This window comes from Macroventuria anomochaeta (assembly GCF_010093625.1).
Source record: "Macroventuria anomochaeta strain CBS 525.71 unplaced genomic scaffold BU25scaffold_21, whole genome shotgun sequence".
Taxonomy (NCBI): Eukaryota; Fungi; Ascomycota; class Dothideomycetes; order Pleosporales; family Didymellaceae; genus Macroventuria; species Macroventuria anomochaeta.
In genome coordinates this window covers 294,376-308,944 of record NW_022985382.1, presented here as the reverse complement: position 1 = coordinate 308,944, position 14,569 = coordinate 294,376, and the positions used below count along the sequence as shown (strand labels likewise).

At 53.0% G+C, this 14,569-nt stretch overlaps 7 protein-coding genes across 7 annotated transcripts; 5 read left to right on the top strand and 2 right to left on the bottom strand.

Annotated features, from left to right (window-relative positions):
• Window positions 1-19: 19 nt before the first annotated feature.
• Window positions 20-658, top strand: BU25DRAFT_97678 (uncharacterized protein). Its single transcript, XM_033712284.1, has one exon. The coding sequence runs from the start codon at window positions 100-102 to the stop codon at window positions 454-456; it is 357 nt and encodes a 118-aa protein (XP_033560591.1). The 5' UTR covers window positions 20-99; the 3' UTR covers window positions 457-658.
• Window positions 659-3,508: 2,850 nt separating this feature from the next.
• Window positions 3,509-5,295, top strand: BU25DRAFT_97683 (uncharacterized protein). Its single transcript, XM_033712285.1, has 3 exons — window positions 3,509-3,770; window positions 3,839-4,395; window positions 4,447-5,295. Exons 1-3 carry the CDS (start codon window positions 3,690-3,692, stop codon window positions 5,027-5,029), a joined length of 1,221 nt encoding a protein of 406 aa, XP_033560590.1. The 5' UTR covers window positions 3,509-3,689; the 3' UTR covers window positions 5,030-5,295.
• Window positions 5,296-6,914, top strand: BU25DRAFT_97730 (uncharacterized protein). The gene is made up of 3 exons (XM_033712287.1): window positions 5,296-5,716; window positions 5,958-6,090; window positions 6,144-6,914. The coding sequence occupies exons 1-3, from the start codon at window positions 5,562-5,564 to the stop codon at window positions 6,720-6,722; spliced, it is 867 nt and encodes a 288-aa protein (XP_033560589.1). The 5' UTR covers window positions 5,296-5,561; the 3' UTR covers window positions 6,723-6,914.
• Window positions 6,914-9,564, bottom strand: BU25DRAFT_97667 (glycoside hydrolase family 89 protein). Its single transcript, XM_033712283.1, has one exon. The coding sequence runs from the start codon at window positions 9,392-9,394 to the stop codon at window positions 7,106-7,108; it is 2,289 nt and encodes a 762-aa protein (XP_033560588.1). The 5' UTR covers window positions 9,395-9,564; the 3' UTR covers window positions 6,914-7,105.
• A 126-nt stretch (window positions 9,565-9,690) lies between these two features.
• BU25DRAFT_411793 (uncharacterized protein) lies at window positions 9,691-10,070 on the bottom strand. Its single transcript, XM_033706644.1, has one exon. The coding sequence runs from the start codon at window positions 10,060-10,062 to the stop codon at window positions 9,736-9,738; it is 327 nt and encodes a 108-aa protein (XP_033560587.1). The 5' UTR covers window positions 10,063-10,070; the 3' UTR covers window positions 9,691-9,735.
• Window positions 10,071-11,191: 1,121 nt separating this feature from the next.
• BU25DRAFT_97757 (uncharacterized protein) lies at window positions 11,192-12,756 on the top strand. Its single transcript, XM_033712288.1, has one exon. The coding sequence runs from the start codon at window positions 11,605-11,607 to the stop codon at window positions 12,577-12,579; it is 975 nt and encodes a 324-aa protein (XP_033560586.1). The 5' UTR covers window positions 11,192-11,604; the 3' UTR covers window positions 12,580-12,756.
• A 273-nt stretch (window positions 12,757-13,029) lies between these two features.
• BU25DRAFT_97689 (uncharacterized protein) lies at window positions 13,030-14,248 on the top strand. Its single transcript, XM_033712286.1, has 3 exons — window positions 13,030-13,645; window positions 13,699-14,104; window positions 14,157-14,248. Exons 1-3 carry the CDS (start codon window positions 13,320-13,322, stop codon window positions 14,217-14,219), a joined length of 795 nt encoding a protein of 264 aa, XP_033560585.1. The 5' UTR covers window positions 13,030-13,319; the 3' UTR covers window positions 14,220-14,248.
• The last annotated feature ends 321 nt before the right edge of the window (window positions 14,249-14,569 follow it).

Sequence of the window (14,569 nt, the reverse complement as noted above, 5' to 3'; positions counted from 1 at the left end):
GAAAGACATGTTCACAACAATCCAGACTATCTCTTGACCCTCAGTCCTCTTCTTCTGACGGACAGTCACAATACAGATCGCAGATACGGATGACCGCACATGCAAGGTGTTCACTACCGTTCCACGCGCCCGTCACAGACTTTTCCCATCCACATGTCTCCGTTGCAGCGTTTGCACATCGACATCGTGCAACATACGCACGTTCAGCGCCTTGACTCCCTCATAGAAGCCAGGCTCGATACTCTCGGCCATCAGACTGGATCCGCAGTGATTGCAGAAGTAGTGCTGCACTCTGCGTTTGCCGAATGTATATTTCTACTTCACGTCAGCATTCTCATGCCAACAATTCCATCTTCCACTTTGTTCCTTGTCGCCGCAGCCAACTCCTCACAGCAGTCCAGCGATGATCATTCAATCTTACCAACAAACATAGCCTTGGAGAAGGGGAGTAGATGATGAGATTTTGACGTGCCTGTACGTTTTCGCTGTCCAGTCCATCACGTTCGAACTCAATACATTCATTCTGCACGTACACGTTGAGATAGCCGTTGCGCGCGCAGATGCTGCAATTGCACTCTACGACCCAACTCTCAGGATCATCGAGCGGCGAGGAAAGAGTGACGGTGTACCGGATGGTGCCACAGTGGCATGATGCCGTGTACTACGAATGGTCAGTGTTTTTGAAGTCGTAGTCGAATTCAAGTCGAGAAGCTAAGTGGAGGTGAGGATGGGGCGACGAAGACTAGATACAGCGAGTTTGGCTTGGGTCGCATATAATTCCATGGGAGAAGCGGATGTGTGTGATGGAGATAGACAATATCAATGGCGTCTTTGGTTGAACGAGTCGTAACAATGGGAAAATGAGTGAAGCTCTGTACTTTTTTGCTACTCCGCGTAGATGCTGTGGCCATGGAGTGTACGTTCGGATATTGAAGGTTGGATGGCTGGGCGCGCTGGAGGTTGATGGCGATAGAGAAGGGGTGCAGTGGGAGGAAGTAGATGGGATACGTTTTGGCGGTTGTGAGGGGCAGCGTCTACTGGAGATGCTGCTTGTTTTGTGGCAAGAAACTAATATATCGTAAGGAGCACTGGAAGTGATAAACAGCGCGAGAGGAAATCTGGTGTCAGGTATTGTAGCAAAGTAGTTGAATGGGAAAACAGGAAAGGTGCTATGCAAAATGTGAGTGTATGATTGCTTTTAGCTATTAACAGCTCAGGAACCCCAAATCTTTCAACTCGTACGTCGATCTCTCTTTCTTCTCTGACTACCATGTTAAACTCTAACTTAACGTGCAGCTGTGGCTGCTGGATGGTGAGCCTAATCGGCCCGTTGCAAACAATAACTTGCTCTTACCGTGTCTCTATCTTTACCTGCCCTCGGGGTAATGTTGTGCTGCATCACTGCATCGTTGGTTGATGCGAAGCCATAAGGGTCTTCCCAGCTTCACTACAATGTGTATCCTAGGAGGAGCTGGCTATAAGAATAGCACAGAGGTGTCTCAGCTCGACCTCTGTTCTCGCAAATGAGAGTGGTCGTAGCCGGCGATGGTGCTGTATCCGTTCCTCGGGGCTGAAGTAGAAGTTGGAAAGAGCTCGTATTCAGAGCGGGATATCATGTGTGTGGCTTCAGGCCTGCATGGCAATCGCTAATTGTTGCCAGCTCGACGGCAAGGCTGCAGCATCAGCGCGAAACAAAGAGCTTTCGGCCGCTGTAAGCTCGTAACTCGCTTTCCCTTGTGTGTTTCACGATGCTTTTGTTCCAAGTATAACGGAGCCTGAGGTCGTAGATGCTCGTAGCCGGCAATGTCACGCTTTCCTCGCTCTTCAAATGCTGACTACAGTCCTTCGTCTGGCTGCGCAGCGAAAGGTTGCATTTGTGTGGAACTGGTCATGGGAGTGTGGGTCGTAGCAATTCGAGATCAGTGCCATGGGAAGGGAACTGATGCCCATCAAACCAGATGACTGCCAAGCGGGCGCAGCATCATGAACCAAGAACCGCGACTCTTGGTCGACTACACTGTGTCGCACCGTTTACAGTATGACAGCATCTCTCGTAAGAGCCACCGATCAATTGTCGCGGGGAAGCTCATCGAGCGTTGCTTTGTTGTGTCGCGTGCGGCAGGGCCTTTCTGGTAGGCAGAAGCTTGGATGGGCCAGTGGTGTTCGATCGTCTAAGAACAACATCAGCGGACAAGACACCCAGAAATACCATCTTGCGATCAAGCTATCGGCGATGCAAAGAGTGTTCGCATTGCTGCAAGCATTCGCTCTCCACTTTCGAGTTCGCATTTGGATGTGGGTTTGGCGATCTCCATTCGAAAGTTAGGATTTTGAACCAGCGACAAGGCCACCCGCGTTGCTCGGCTGTCGGCTGCGTAGCGCAAAGCAAGCATTCGATCGACACAAAAGGTCGCGTGGCTGTACTGGCCACATCTTGTGTTGGTGATCAACAGGAACGAACACGCATCGCGATGTGCTCAAGAGTCGGCAGCAACGACCTTTTGTCGGACGCTCCGCTCGGTCGAGAAGCACAGATCAGTCTCGTACTCGTATCTCGCAGGGCTGAAACACCGGGACTTGTCTGGCGGGAAGGAGTCAGCAAGCCTTGAAAATGGTGGCGCCGGCGGTAATAATAGCTGGCCTGAAATTGTCAAGAACACTACATTTGACGACAAGTCGGTCGCATTCGTTTCCGTCAATAATTAACGCCCAGATCCACCCAAGAGTTGTTGCTAGCAAAACTCTTGCCAGCGGAGGGTGGCTCGGCGCGCTGCCCCGAGCATTTCACCGAGGCATGATTTGAAGGAGTGAGGTTTTACAAGTGACAAAACGAAGCCTTGGATGCGCAATCTCACGTCGTAAGGGATGATGTCTAGCCATCGTGTGGACGTAAAGCGTATACGCGTGCTGTCTTCGGAAGACTATGTTTGAGCTGTCACCTGAAGGCAGTTAGCCCCCGACGCTTGAGGAAGTTAGCCATGAATCAAAGGAAGTTAGAACTGCAAATAATCGTCCGCGAGACGCCGCGCGGGCTTATAGCCGCTGCTTGGCTTATGTCAGAGCGCCATCAATGGATCATCCGCAACTTCGACGAAGAGTTGATGGTGTCGCGTGACTGCTTTGGTGATGATGCTGGGGAACAGATATCATGAATTGAGGAGACGCAGGTCCAGAATTGCAACCCCACAAGCGGTGCAAAGGCTTCAGCAGCGATCAAGCCTGCCGGACAATGACGCGGCGCTCTTTCCAAACCTTGAGCATGACGCGTGGACCATGCCAAGACTAAGAAGAATTGGGGCACACAGGGATGAACAGGAACCGCATTGAACAACACCCGTTATCCGGTGCTTCTCCACTTATCTCACCTCTCCTTTAACTGCTGTGACTTTCTTTGGTCCTTTACACGTTCTTTTGGTGACAACTCTGGGATCCACGAGGGAAAGACACACGACACTCCTTTCGCACCCGGGCCTACTGCAGCACTACAGCGAATCCAGGACTCCCACTACTTCGACCTTGTCGATCTTGACGTCTAAAACCGGGCTGTGCTTACCTGGACGTATAACCCATGACCTCTGCGTGATCGCTACCTTCAAGACACATCTTGTACACCGCAAACATCTTGCCCTTCGGTCACGCGACACAAATACAACATCACCCATCCCCCGGGATAGCTTCATCTTGAAGCTATGAACTCGACAGTCATGGCCAACGAGCCAGAATGGAGCAGCAAGCCTGCGTGGAAGCTACCGGGCTGGGCCGAGCCTCTGGTGAGTATCTCGAGGTTGCCTGCAGGCTGCCTGAACAGACATGGGACGGTTCGCTAACGCTCGTATAGATGGTAGCGAGCATCCTCTTTGGAGCGATGGCCCTCACACGACGACGGAACTTCAGAATATTCGACAGGTCGACGAACAGCAACGTTGGGTATCTCGACAGCGATTTACAGGGCTCCTCAGATGCGCTCCTCTCATATCCGTCCGATGACGATAGCGACCTCATAGATGTCAACACAAGCAAGTACCCGCCCAAGGTACGGAAGTGGTGCTGTACCAAGGTTGCCATGCCCAACACATCGCGCTTCAGGAACAACATACACAGCCGCATCTTGCAGCGCTTCCCGTTCCTGATCGAGATGTTCTACTGGGTCATCAACTATGCGTTCTACCGCATGACTGCAGTTCTTTCGGCCAAGTTGTTCGCGGGAAGGGGGATTTGGGATGTCTCGCAAGAGCACGGAATCGCAGTATTGGAGGCTGAGGAGCACGGCATGCTGAGCTTCCTCTTTCCCATCCGCGAGCAGAGCGTTCAGCAGTGGTTCATGCATGGTCACCAGGACGCGCTCACTGTGCTCAACAAGTGCTATGCACTCATCCACATTCCTGGCACTGTTGGGTGAGTAAACCATGTGGATCATCAGAAGGTGCATAAGCTAACAACCTGCAGCTTCATTTGCTGGTACTACTATGTTGCGCCATCTTTCGACACATTCGCTGTTGCCCGCCGAACGATGACTTTGACCAACTTCTGCGCGTTCATCACCTTCGTCATCTACCCCTGCATGCCGCCTCGCCTGCTCCCCTCGAAGTACGGGTTCCTCGACACTGTCCGCCACGACGATGCGCAGAGCGTATGGATGAGCGGCAAGTACGTCAACCAGCTCGCAGCTATGCCATCCATGCACTTTGGTTACTCTTTCTGCATCGGCATGACCATGATCTACCACTCTGGACTATTCCGTCGCACACTCGAGCGCGGCGAGGTGCGCAAGAACGCTTTCTGGAAGCTCTTCTATCTGTTTATTGGCCTTGGATACCCGACCTTCATTCTGGTCACCATTGTTGCGACTGCCAACCACTACTTCATGGACGCCATGGTCGCGACCTCGTTCGTTCTGCTTTCGTTCCTCTGCAACAAGGCCTTCTACGTTTTCATTCCGCTCGAAGATCTCCTGCTCTACGTTATCCGGGCCGACAAGCCTATTCCCACGACCGGCGAACGCTTTCACGAGCGCGGCGGACGGCTATAGACGCATTAGCATTTGCGCATCCTGTTAAAAGCCTTCAACTATACTTCGACATGTATCCATTTTCACATACTTTGGCATAATCTGGCGGCATGGGAACGGCGTTGATTAGAGCGACTCTATATCCCCACGACTTTTGCATAGCGCACGTGTGTAGACACCTTGCATGCACTTCGGTGCAATATCATGATTACCCTACCCTACCATTCTCGTACTGTTGCACCTCAAGCCCATTTTTATGCTCACCTGTACCCGTCTTACTCGTAGCATAAGTATCAAGCTCACTACTACTGCGAACACCCACGGATACTATTCATTGCCAATACGACCCTTCTCGAATACCAATACACAGGTGACTTGTGCAGTCTGATAGTAGTGATACAGCTTGCAAAACGCGCTAGCACCGTTCCTGCATTAGCGCAGGTGAAGCTCTCCGCGCTCCACAACAGCTACCTGAGCTCACCAACAGCTACCTGAGCCCACCAACAGCTCCACCTTCGTTCCGCCTTTACTTTCTGTCGCACACACAACCGCTATGGCGGATTCCGAGCAGCACACCCCTATTGAGGGCACACCCGCCGCTGATGTCGAGATGGGCGAGGAAGTCGCGCCTGACGCGGGCCCCGGTGAGGAGGAGACGGGCATTACGGAGCTTGAGCCTGAGACGCCTAAGCTGGTGCTGTTCGCTGAGTAGGTGTGCTTCTCTTCCTATAGGATCTGGGGTGGGGGGAGAGCAGTGCAATTGAAGCAGTTGCAATTCGCCATGCGCCATGTGCCCAGACAATGCTCGATACTGGGCAGGCGCAGAAGAGGAGCGCGCAACAGGGTCGAGCAAGACTCAGTTGCGCAATGTGACGCGCATACAGCTCGTAGCAGCCTTATTCAATCTAAACTGCATCTCGACTTGAACGCATGGTTGACTGTGTGCCAGTTTGGTGAAGAGCCCAACCGTCGAGGTGCTCGTAGGCAGCGGAGAAGCAAAGACGACCTACTCTGCACACGAGGCAGTCATTCTCAAGTCGCCAGAGTTTGCCAAGCAGGTCGAGAACTTTGCGCCGGGAGGTGTACGTTCACCATCGTCTACAGACACACGATCGCGCACACTGACTCCAAGCAGCCTCGCCAGATCGTCTTTGTTGACTGCGATGTCGACGCGATGGGCTCCGTAATCGAATACCTCTACACAGGCGAATACTTCCCCAAGAAGACTTCATCCGCGCGCGACGCCCCTCTCGAGAAAGACCCCCGCCAACCCGTCCCCGACGACGACGGCTCAGGCCTCCTTGTCCACGCCCGCGTCTACACACTAGCCGAGCACCTCGGCCTCCCCGAACTCAAGTCCCTCGCACACTCCAAGATCCACCGCACAGCGTCCACCGCCAAGGGCGAGCTCGCATACGCGCGCTTCGTGTACAAAGAGTCCAACCCGGACGACCAGACAATTCGCAAGCCCGTGGCCGCTTTCTGGGCGACAAGAAGTTACAGCCTGCGCCACGATGCGGAGCCGGAGTTCAAGGCTATGTGTCTCGAGTTCCCGCAGTTCTCGTACGACGTGCTGCAGTTGGTGCTTGATCAGCAGGAGAAGAGCAGAGGCAGGGGCGGGGATGATGGGCTGGGCCGTGACGGGCCGGGGCGTGGTGGGCCCAGTGTGATTCCGGGGAGCAGCAGGAAGAGGGCTAGAGTGAGTCAGATCTAGATGCAATTGGCATGTTGCATTGTCTGATCTGGAATTTGCTCATGCTCCCGTCAGTAAACATTTCGCTTGGACTCTGGAAGCACCTGACTAATTTTATATACAGCTTGAGCCCCGTGTCAAGGTGCACGTTTCTGAGACGCCCAGTGGGGTCTGAAGCGGCCGTACACGCCTGGCATCAGCTTCAACGGCGCGGAATTCTTCCTTTGCCAGGTGGCGAGGGATGTGTAGCATCGTGTGCGGGTGCATTGCGGGCTCCATGAGGGTTTTTTGCTGGCAAGTGTACAGTATCTGTCTGCCCAGGTGCAACTATACATTAGCCACAGTCGCTGTCTTTCGGCATGTGACAACGCCCACGTAGATATCAACTACAGCAAACATTACGATCACAGTAGCCCTATGCTCCTCAGAAAAGGCAGCACATATTCCTCCACAACTTCCCTTACACTCTTCTCTTGCCCGTTCGTCTCTAGTGCGCTCCTCAGTCCCGTCAACTGAAAAGCAGTCTCCACCGCCTTCACATCATCCCTCGCGACTGTTGCGTTATAAGTCTTCGGCGTGACTGTGCCCAAATAGTCCAGAAACACTTCCCACCTCTTCCCATAGTACGGCCCCACGAGCCCACCCCATTGTTTGGATGCGTAGTCATTGATCTCGCCGTCTGGACCCCAGAGAGTGATCTGGTTGAGGGCTGTGTAGGCGTAGAAATCTGCTAGCTGCGTATTGTTGCCGGCGCGTGCGCGTGCGGACTCGAGCCATGTTGAGAGACGAAATTGTGGGAGGGCCAATAGTAGTATATCAAGAGTTTGCAGGTTTGCGAGGAGCGTGGTGGAGAGGGAGGAAATAGTGGATGTCGTGTTGGCGGAGGGGGTGGAAGAGTTCCAAGTACTGATCAGAGTGTTGTATGCGGACAGAAACTCATTGGCGAAGACTTGTCGTGTAATATCCACCAGATCGTGCTGGTATGCTGCGTGCTCCCACAGCTCCTCCTTTTCTTCAGCAGCCGAGAGCAAGAATTTCCACGCTTCAAACACGACCGAAGTGTTGTAGTTCAGTGTCGTGGGGTGGTGTCCTGTTCTATTCACTAAGCCGGTGATGTTAGGTGCGAGTTCGAAGATATTCTTCGGTACGGCGTTGGATTTTAGGTTGGTATTGTTGTAGGCGCTTGTTCGAAGCAACTCCCAAGTTGTGTAGAGGGAGGATGGGAGGCTGGGGGCGGAGGTGCAGTTGGAAGAGTGCGAGTAGCGCGTGGTGACCCAGTCGTGAAAATACTGCTTTGTATCGATGGGTGATGACTGCCATGCTTGGTCGAGGAGGAGGGAGTAAATGATCTCGTTGCCTTCTTGACCCTCTGGCGTGAGACCGAAGCCGACGAGGGAGGAGGAGCTGGCGAGGGCTTCGATAGGGTCTATCGTCACGTTGTCAATTTGTCCATACAGACCCATGTTGCCGCCGTAGTTGTGCAGCTCGTTCCATATCCACGGCTTGCCGTAGTAAGAATTCGTGCGCTGCCATTGCGGCTGTGATTCTGAGAAAAGGTCGAGGATGAGCATGTCAGAGTCTTCCTCAACGCCAGATAAATAAGCTTCGATGCGCTCCTTGGTCCAGAAATTTTCATTGGAGTAGAACAGCCAGCCTTGCATGACCCATACTGCTGCGGTGTTTGCGGCCTTGAGGGACTGCCACGTCCCGCGAGTGATGTTGCGGAGGTAGGATAGGTCGCCTGAGTACGGATCATTCTCGTTGTACTGGTCTAGGGTGTAGAACTGCGTGATGTTGCCGTAGTATTCGACCTGCTTGGAGATGACGCGATTCTGTAGATCTGCAAACAAAGGATCTGAGGGCTCGAGGAACGTTGTTTTTGTGTACTCGGGCGGGAAGTCCTCCCAACGGCTTCCATTTACTATTGTTGCATTGGGATATAGATCGGTCAACGCTCTTGGACCAAAACCTGTGAACGCCGGCAGGATGGGTGTCATGCCTAGCTCGAGCATCCTTTCCAGTATCTGCTTCTGCAACTCGAATTGTGAATCGATCCATGATCTTGGCAGTTCACCGCTCCAGGACCCTTGTATGTTACCAAGGCGGTTCCACGCCTGGAAGGCAGGCCCAGAGAAGAACGGTAGGATCTCGTCATCCGTGAGACCAATTTCTTGGAAAACATCCAATAGGATCTTTTCGTAGCCGACCCAGGCCAGAGGCAAGTTAACACCATGCAGGGCGAGCCAGTCAAGTTCGAGCTCCCAGTCTTTCCAGCTCCAGAAGGGCGTGGTGTAAGAGAATGTCACGGTGTTGAAGAAGTACCTCCATGGTACAGTACTCTGCCTTGTGATCGTGCCGTTGATTCCAGGCAGAGGCGATGCAGCCTTGTCCAGCTCATTACCAATGAACCAGTAGATGTCAACATGGGCCACATCTGATAAGTAATGGCGGAGTCCAACACTCAATGCGCTTAGGCTGCCTCCACAAATAATGACCGAGCCGTTGGAGGCTGTCGATATAGCGTACTTGCTATTCTGAGCCACCGAGGTATTATGGGCTTCCTCCAGATGGAACTCGAATTGGCCGCTATGCGAGGGCAGACGTCGTTCGATCAAGCTATACAATCCACTCGTCGACGTCGTCAGGGCTGTGGTCCAGGTGCAGGCCCAAAGGCCCAATATCGAGGTCCGCATGGTGGAGGTTGACAAGCTTTACCAAGACTCGGAAAACATTGAGATGCCAGCCATATCTTTTGATGGTGTTGCAAGCTAAATCCGGGTTGCTTATCCGGGTTACACTCCACTGGATGGCATCACCTTGCAGCAACCCATGTTGGCAGCTTAGCGACGCGGGCTGACGTCAGTGTGCCATCACTACCGCTCAACGCAGGGACGAGGTAGTGCGATCTTGATTTGACACTGCGCTACAGAGGTAACGACATGTTGTTGAGGAGACGGTGCGTGAAGCTGCGCCCTGTTCATATATCGACGGCTGATCGTGCGTTGGTCAATTGGGTGTAAAGACGTCTCAAGACTCAATGAGGAGCGGCTGCAGCCTTCTTGTGGCTAGGTTGTGAACGAAGTGACCCCCTGAGCGTCAGGTTTGCATGAGCAAGAGCGTGCGATAATAGCTCAATATTTCTTGTAAACCAGCAGAGTGGTAGAGCTGCGAGTAGAGACCAAGTCCACTTATCGTGCCGCGTAAGATCAGATAAGTATGGCTTCCGATTGGCCCAGAGCGTATGCACTCGGCAGTTTGATTTCGCCAACGGCCGTTGTTTGGATATGGAATACACGTAGAATCGCGCTACTCGAGGATACGAGCATCGTTCCAAAGGTCCGGCATTCAAGTAGCGTCCCATGACTGTCGATCGAGTTCATTTCGTACAAACACCACGCTTTGTCTTGAAGCATTCGCAGCAGCGGCACAAAGGAGGAATGCTTCGTGGCTGCGGTTTCTCCGGTCAGACTTGCTGTCCAGTAGCGGAGACTGATTCAGTGAACACGTGGATTCACAGCTCGAGAAGTTTCACTTCGATTGGCTGTATGTCGGGCGATCACCAGGTTTATAGCTCCCGGTGCCGCTACGTTCTGCAAAGCGGCTTGCCGTGAGGGTGTACCGCAGAAAATGCCGCTGGTCGGTCGACCATCGAATGTCGTCCCAGTTGGAAAAACTGTACATTAGCCTGGAACCGGCGAACAGTCATCTCTGTCAGACGTGTCGTCAGGTTCTGGCAGCCGAACAAGATTGCTTTTGCGAGGAGAGCTGGTGGGTAGCGGAGGTCAGAGGGGTGGAGGAAATCGCCCGGCGCATAGCCACGATCAGGAAGGAACTCTCCGGGCCCTGATGGTGATGGGGCATTCGTGGATGGAGCGATTCTAGCCCGCCGTCCCTCAATCTCCCTCACTGTGATTGCGCACGCCAACTCTCCACATGGAACCACCTGCAACCCACTCCAGCGTGTCTTTTGTTTGTTGTTTCGTTTACACTCCCTGTCAAGACCCTGCAGCTGAGCCGCGGCTGTCCCCCGCAGTGAACGCTTCGTTATACAGACCTCCCTTCGCTGCAACGACCACATGCAAATCGTCGTCCTTTTAATCCTTAATTAACCGCCAAATCACGCCTGCAACCTTCCACTACCACCAATTTCTCTCTCGTGCATGTGTCGAGTACCAGTATCAAGGGTACTGCCTCTTCTGCCTTTATCCTCCGGCCCGTCTCGCCATCTAGGGCTAGCCCTTTTCTGCACTGCACGAGACCTGCCTTGGGCTTCATCTGGTCTCGACGCAGCTCTGCAGCCTTCCACGTAGACGTCCTCATCGTGGCCCGCCAACACACCTGCAATTTCTCACCGCATTTGGGTCCGGCCTAATGGCGCGTCGGCAGTAAACGCGACTAAAACAGCCTCAATACGCTACCGCATGGCCTCCGCTGTTATAGTAGGTAGGCGTCCGTGCTTCGGAATCGATCGTGAAGTATCGTCGACCATCTTTTTCGAGGCCAGACGGAAATCCTCTTAGCGTCACTTGACCTCTCTAACGGCGAAATTCCGACATCTACCCTTTCCTCCGCCAAATATACCTCCATCGATTACCACCAACCAGTTCAAAATATCTCCTGACCGGAATTCCTTGCTACCTGACGCTGCGTATCAACACTTCACCGCCTGGACCCATCACAGCCTTACCATTGGAACCCATCACGCCTGAGCCAAATTACTTGCCAACATCAACCACCTTCCCGTGCTTATTTGAGCCGCCTCGAACATCGTTGCCACATCTGAACGACAACCTCCAGAAAACAGTCGCAAACGTTACTGACACCGAGTGTCTGCTTATATCAAACTCCCACTTCCCAAGTACATCGGTCAACTCCGGCAACATCAACGTCTACGTGTGTCCAAATGCTTCAAGTCTGTAACCCAACGCCTCATACTTTTCCTCAAGTGCATCCTGAGCACTTGATCTACCGGTTACGAGAAGTACCAACGAGAACCATGGAGCCACCCTCCGCACCAAACCCAGCTGGCGATGCCGGTGTCTTGCCAGATTTCGGAAGTTTAGCCCTTCAGGATGCGCCATCACCACCTGCGAACGAGGAAGAGTTGGATATTTGCACTATGCCGCGAGAGTCTGCCATGAAGTTGATCTCACGGGCGATCATTGCAATGGCGAATGCAGCAGGCGACGTGCCAGCAACACCTCCCCTAACACGGACCATTTCGAGGGACAACCTAGCGGCAATCAAAGGCCATCGTCGTGTAGCTTCCAGACCTGCGACACCCATTCCTGCCGAGAAAGAGAATCATCACCCAACACAGCTTTCGCCAGCAGAAGCAGAACACGATGAACCTACGATCGCGCATGACATCGGTGCCGGCGCGCTACCCGAGCACCTTCAACGGGCAAACATGGCAAGAAAGTTCTTCTCAAAAACTGTCCCAAAAGTGGGCGTCGAAGAGTACATGAACCGCATCCAGAAATACTGCCCACTCTCAACAGCTGTTTGGCTCGCCGCTGGCTCCTACATTCTCCGACTATGCGTCATTGATAAAGTCGTTCCTCTGACCTTTCGAACGATGCACCGACTCATCCTCGCATGCGCACTGGTCGCAATGAAAGCTCTCGAAGATCACCGTTGGCCACAGAAGCGCTTTGCTGCAGTCGGTGGCGTGGACGAAGGTGCACTTTGCCGATTGGAGCTCTGTGTTGAGTTCCTTTTATCATTCAACGTCCAGATTTTCTCGCCAGAGAAGTTAAAGGATCTTACAATCTCGCTACAAAAGGCGGGACAAGCAGCCACCATCACGAGTCGGCTGCCAACATCGTTCAACTTGAAGCTGGGCAACCCCAAGCTTCGACGAGAAGTTGCTGCGTGATCCTTGCAAAGCATTTCCTTGGTACATCTCATTTGTCCATTGCGTAGGATATCCCCATTGAGTATGCGACGGCGTTCAAGCAACAAAATAGCGGCATTTTGATATTCTTGTGTACGATAGGTTGCATGGCGGCCTTTTGAAACTTTTGGGAGCTGGCGGTTGACCACGCGCTTTCCCACACTGCATCATACCCACACGTTGGATACCCTGATATAGCCACATGAACATTTCATGGCTCACCCAGCGTACAAATTCTCAAACACTTCCAGGTGAACAAAGTCTCCATTTTGCCAGCTCAAACCCGTTACGAGACCCTGAAGAGTTCCATGTCAGATTTGCCAGGTGCCTGTCCAGCTACAGATACCTTCGAGATTTGCAGCACATGATCATTGCAAATCTAGATGACTCATTGACTTGTGTACCGTACAGACTGAAGACCTTCAGGTGAATGACCCCACACAAATGCTGAACGCGCGCGTCGTGCATCTGGAATGCACATCCCTGCCCCATCTGCGCTAGGCGATCGTCACTGCTGCAATTGTGCCCCTGGCGGCAAGCCACCTAGAATTCAAGCTCAACGTTTGCGACATTAACCGCCTCCACGATCCCCAACGCGCCGCAATCCCTTCAACGATACCACGCGACAACGTTCTCCAGGCTACGCGCTTTCTTCGACGCCGACCGATACCCGCGCACCTCGCTCCGCATTCCCTCGCTCCATACTGCACACTACCCTCACAATGACGCGGTTACTACTACCTTTCACTGCGTTTGCCGCGCTTGCACCTCTTGTGAGCGCTGGCATTAAATTTACAAGTCCGGTTGCAGGCGACAAACTGACGGTTGGCACGGCGATCGAGGTAGAATGGGAGGAAGGCGGCACGGGCCCCGAAATCAGTGACTTGATAACATACCAGCTCATTCTAGTAGGCGGTGGACAGGAGGATAAAGAGCAACAGGTGGTCAAGGTCCTTACAACAGCGGGAAACTTCGCGCTTGGTGGTAACAAGGCGTCTGCTTTGGTAGAGACTGGACTGCCAGGAGCGAGCACACCAGCCAATGCCTAGTAGGTCGATCTTGATCTTTACGTTGAGCAACTTCACTGACACGACCGCACAGCTTCATCAAGATGGTCGCTGTAGGCAAGACTGGAGGCGAACTCACGGCCTACTCGGATCGCTTCTCCTACTCGGGCATGACAGGCGCATGGAGAGACGACGTGAAGACGGCTCTTAGCAAGCTCGATACCACAGACGGGCCTGCGACCAAGGACACCACCACCGATGCTGCAGGCGGAGCAGCAGGCGCAGATGGCGACTACGATGTCGAGTATACAATGCAGACGGGCCCTACACGATATGCGCCGATGCAGCCAGTACCACCGAAAACGGTCACAGCAAAGAACACGAAGCCCTTGTATCCAACAAGTAGCGTCAAGATTGCGACGGCCTTCTTGCCAATCCCGAGTATTCAGACAACTATCACACAGGCTCAGACATTCTCGGTCAGCAGCATGGAGAACACGGTAAGTTGCGTTCACAAGACGGGCGATTGGGCGTATACTGACTATTGACCAGGTCGCTGCTGCTCCTCACCCAACAGACGACATGCAGAAGTTTCTGAACAGGTGGAAGGACTAGATCTGTGCATTGGCTCACTTTGGAAAAATGTACGACTAGGTGGGCAACACGTTGAGATTTAATGATCATCTCCAATGATGGTGTGACTTGCGCATCCAATGCGTGCACCTTTACTGGCGTTTCTGCGATTTTTTACGATTCTGATAGCGTTCAATATATCATGACCGAACACAATAATTTCATTCTGATGTGGTCTCCTATGCTACAATCGTAAAGCAATCCGCGATGTGCATTGACCAATGTTGTTCCTCCGCACTTGCCTCTTGAAGCTGGCCGAGGCAGAGCGAAGGTACCCGCGATCTCAGACTTGAGCTGTCCCCCACCACCCCACCTGTCGTTCCGGTCCCAAA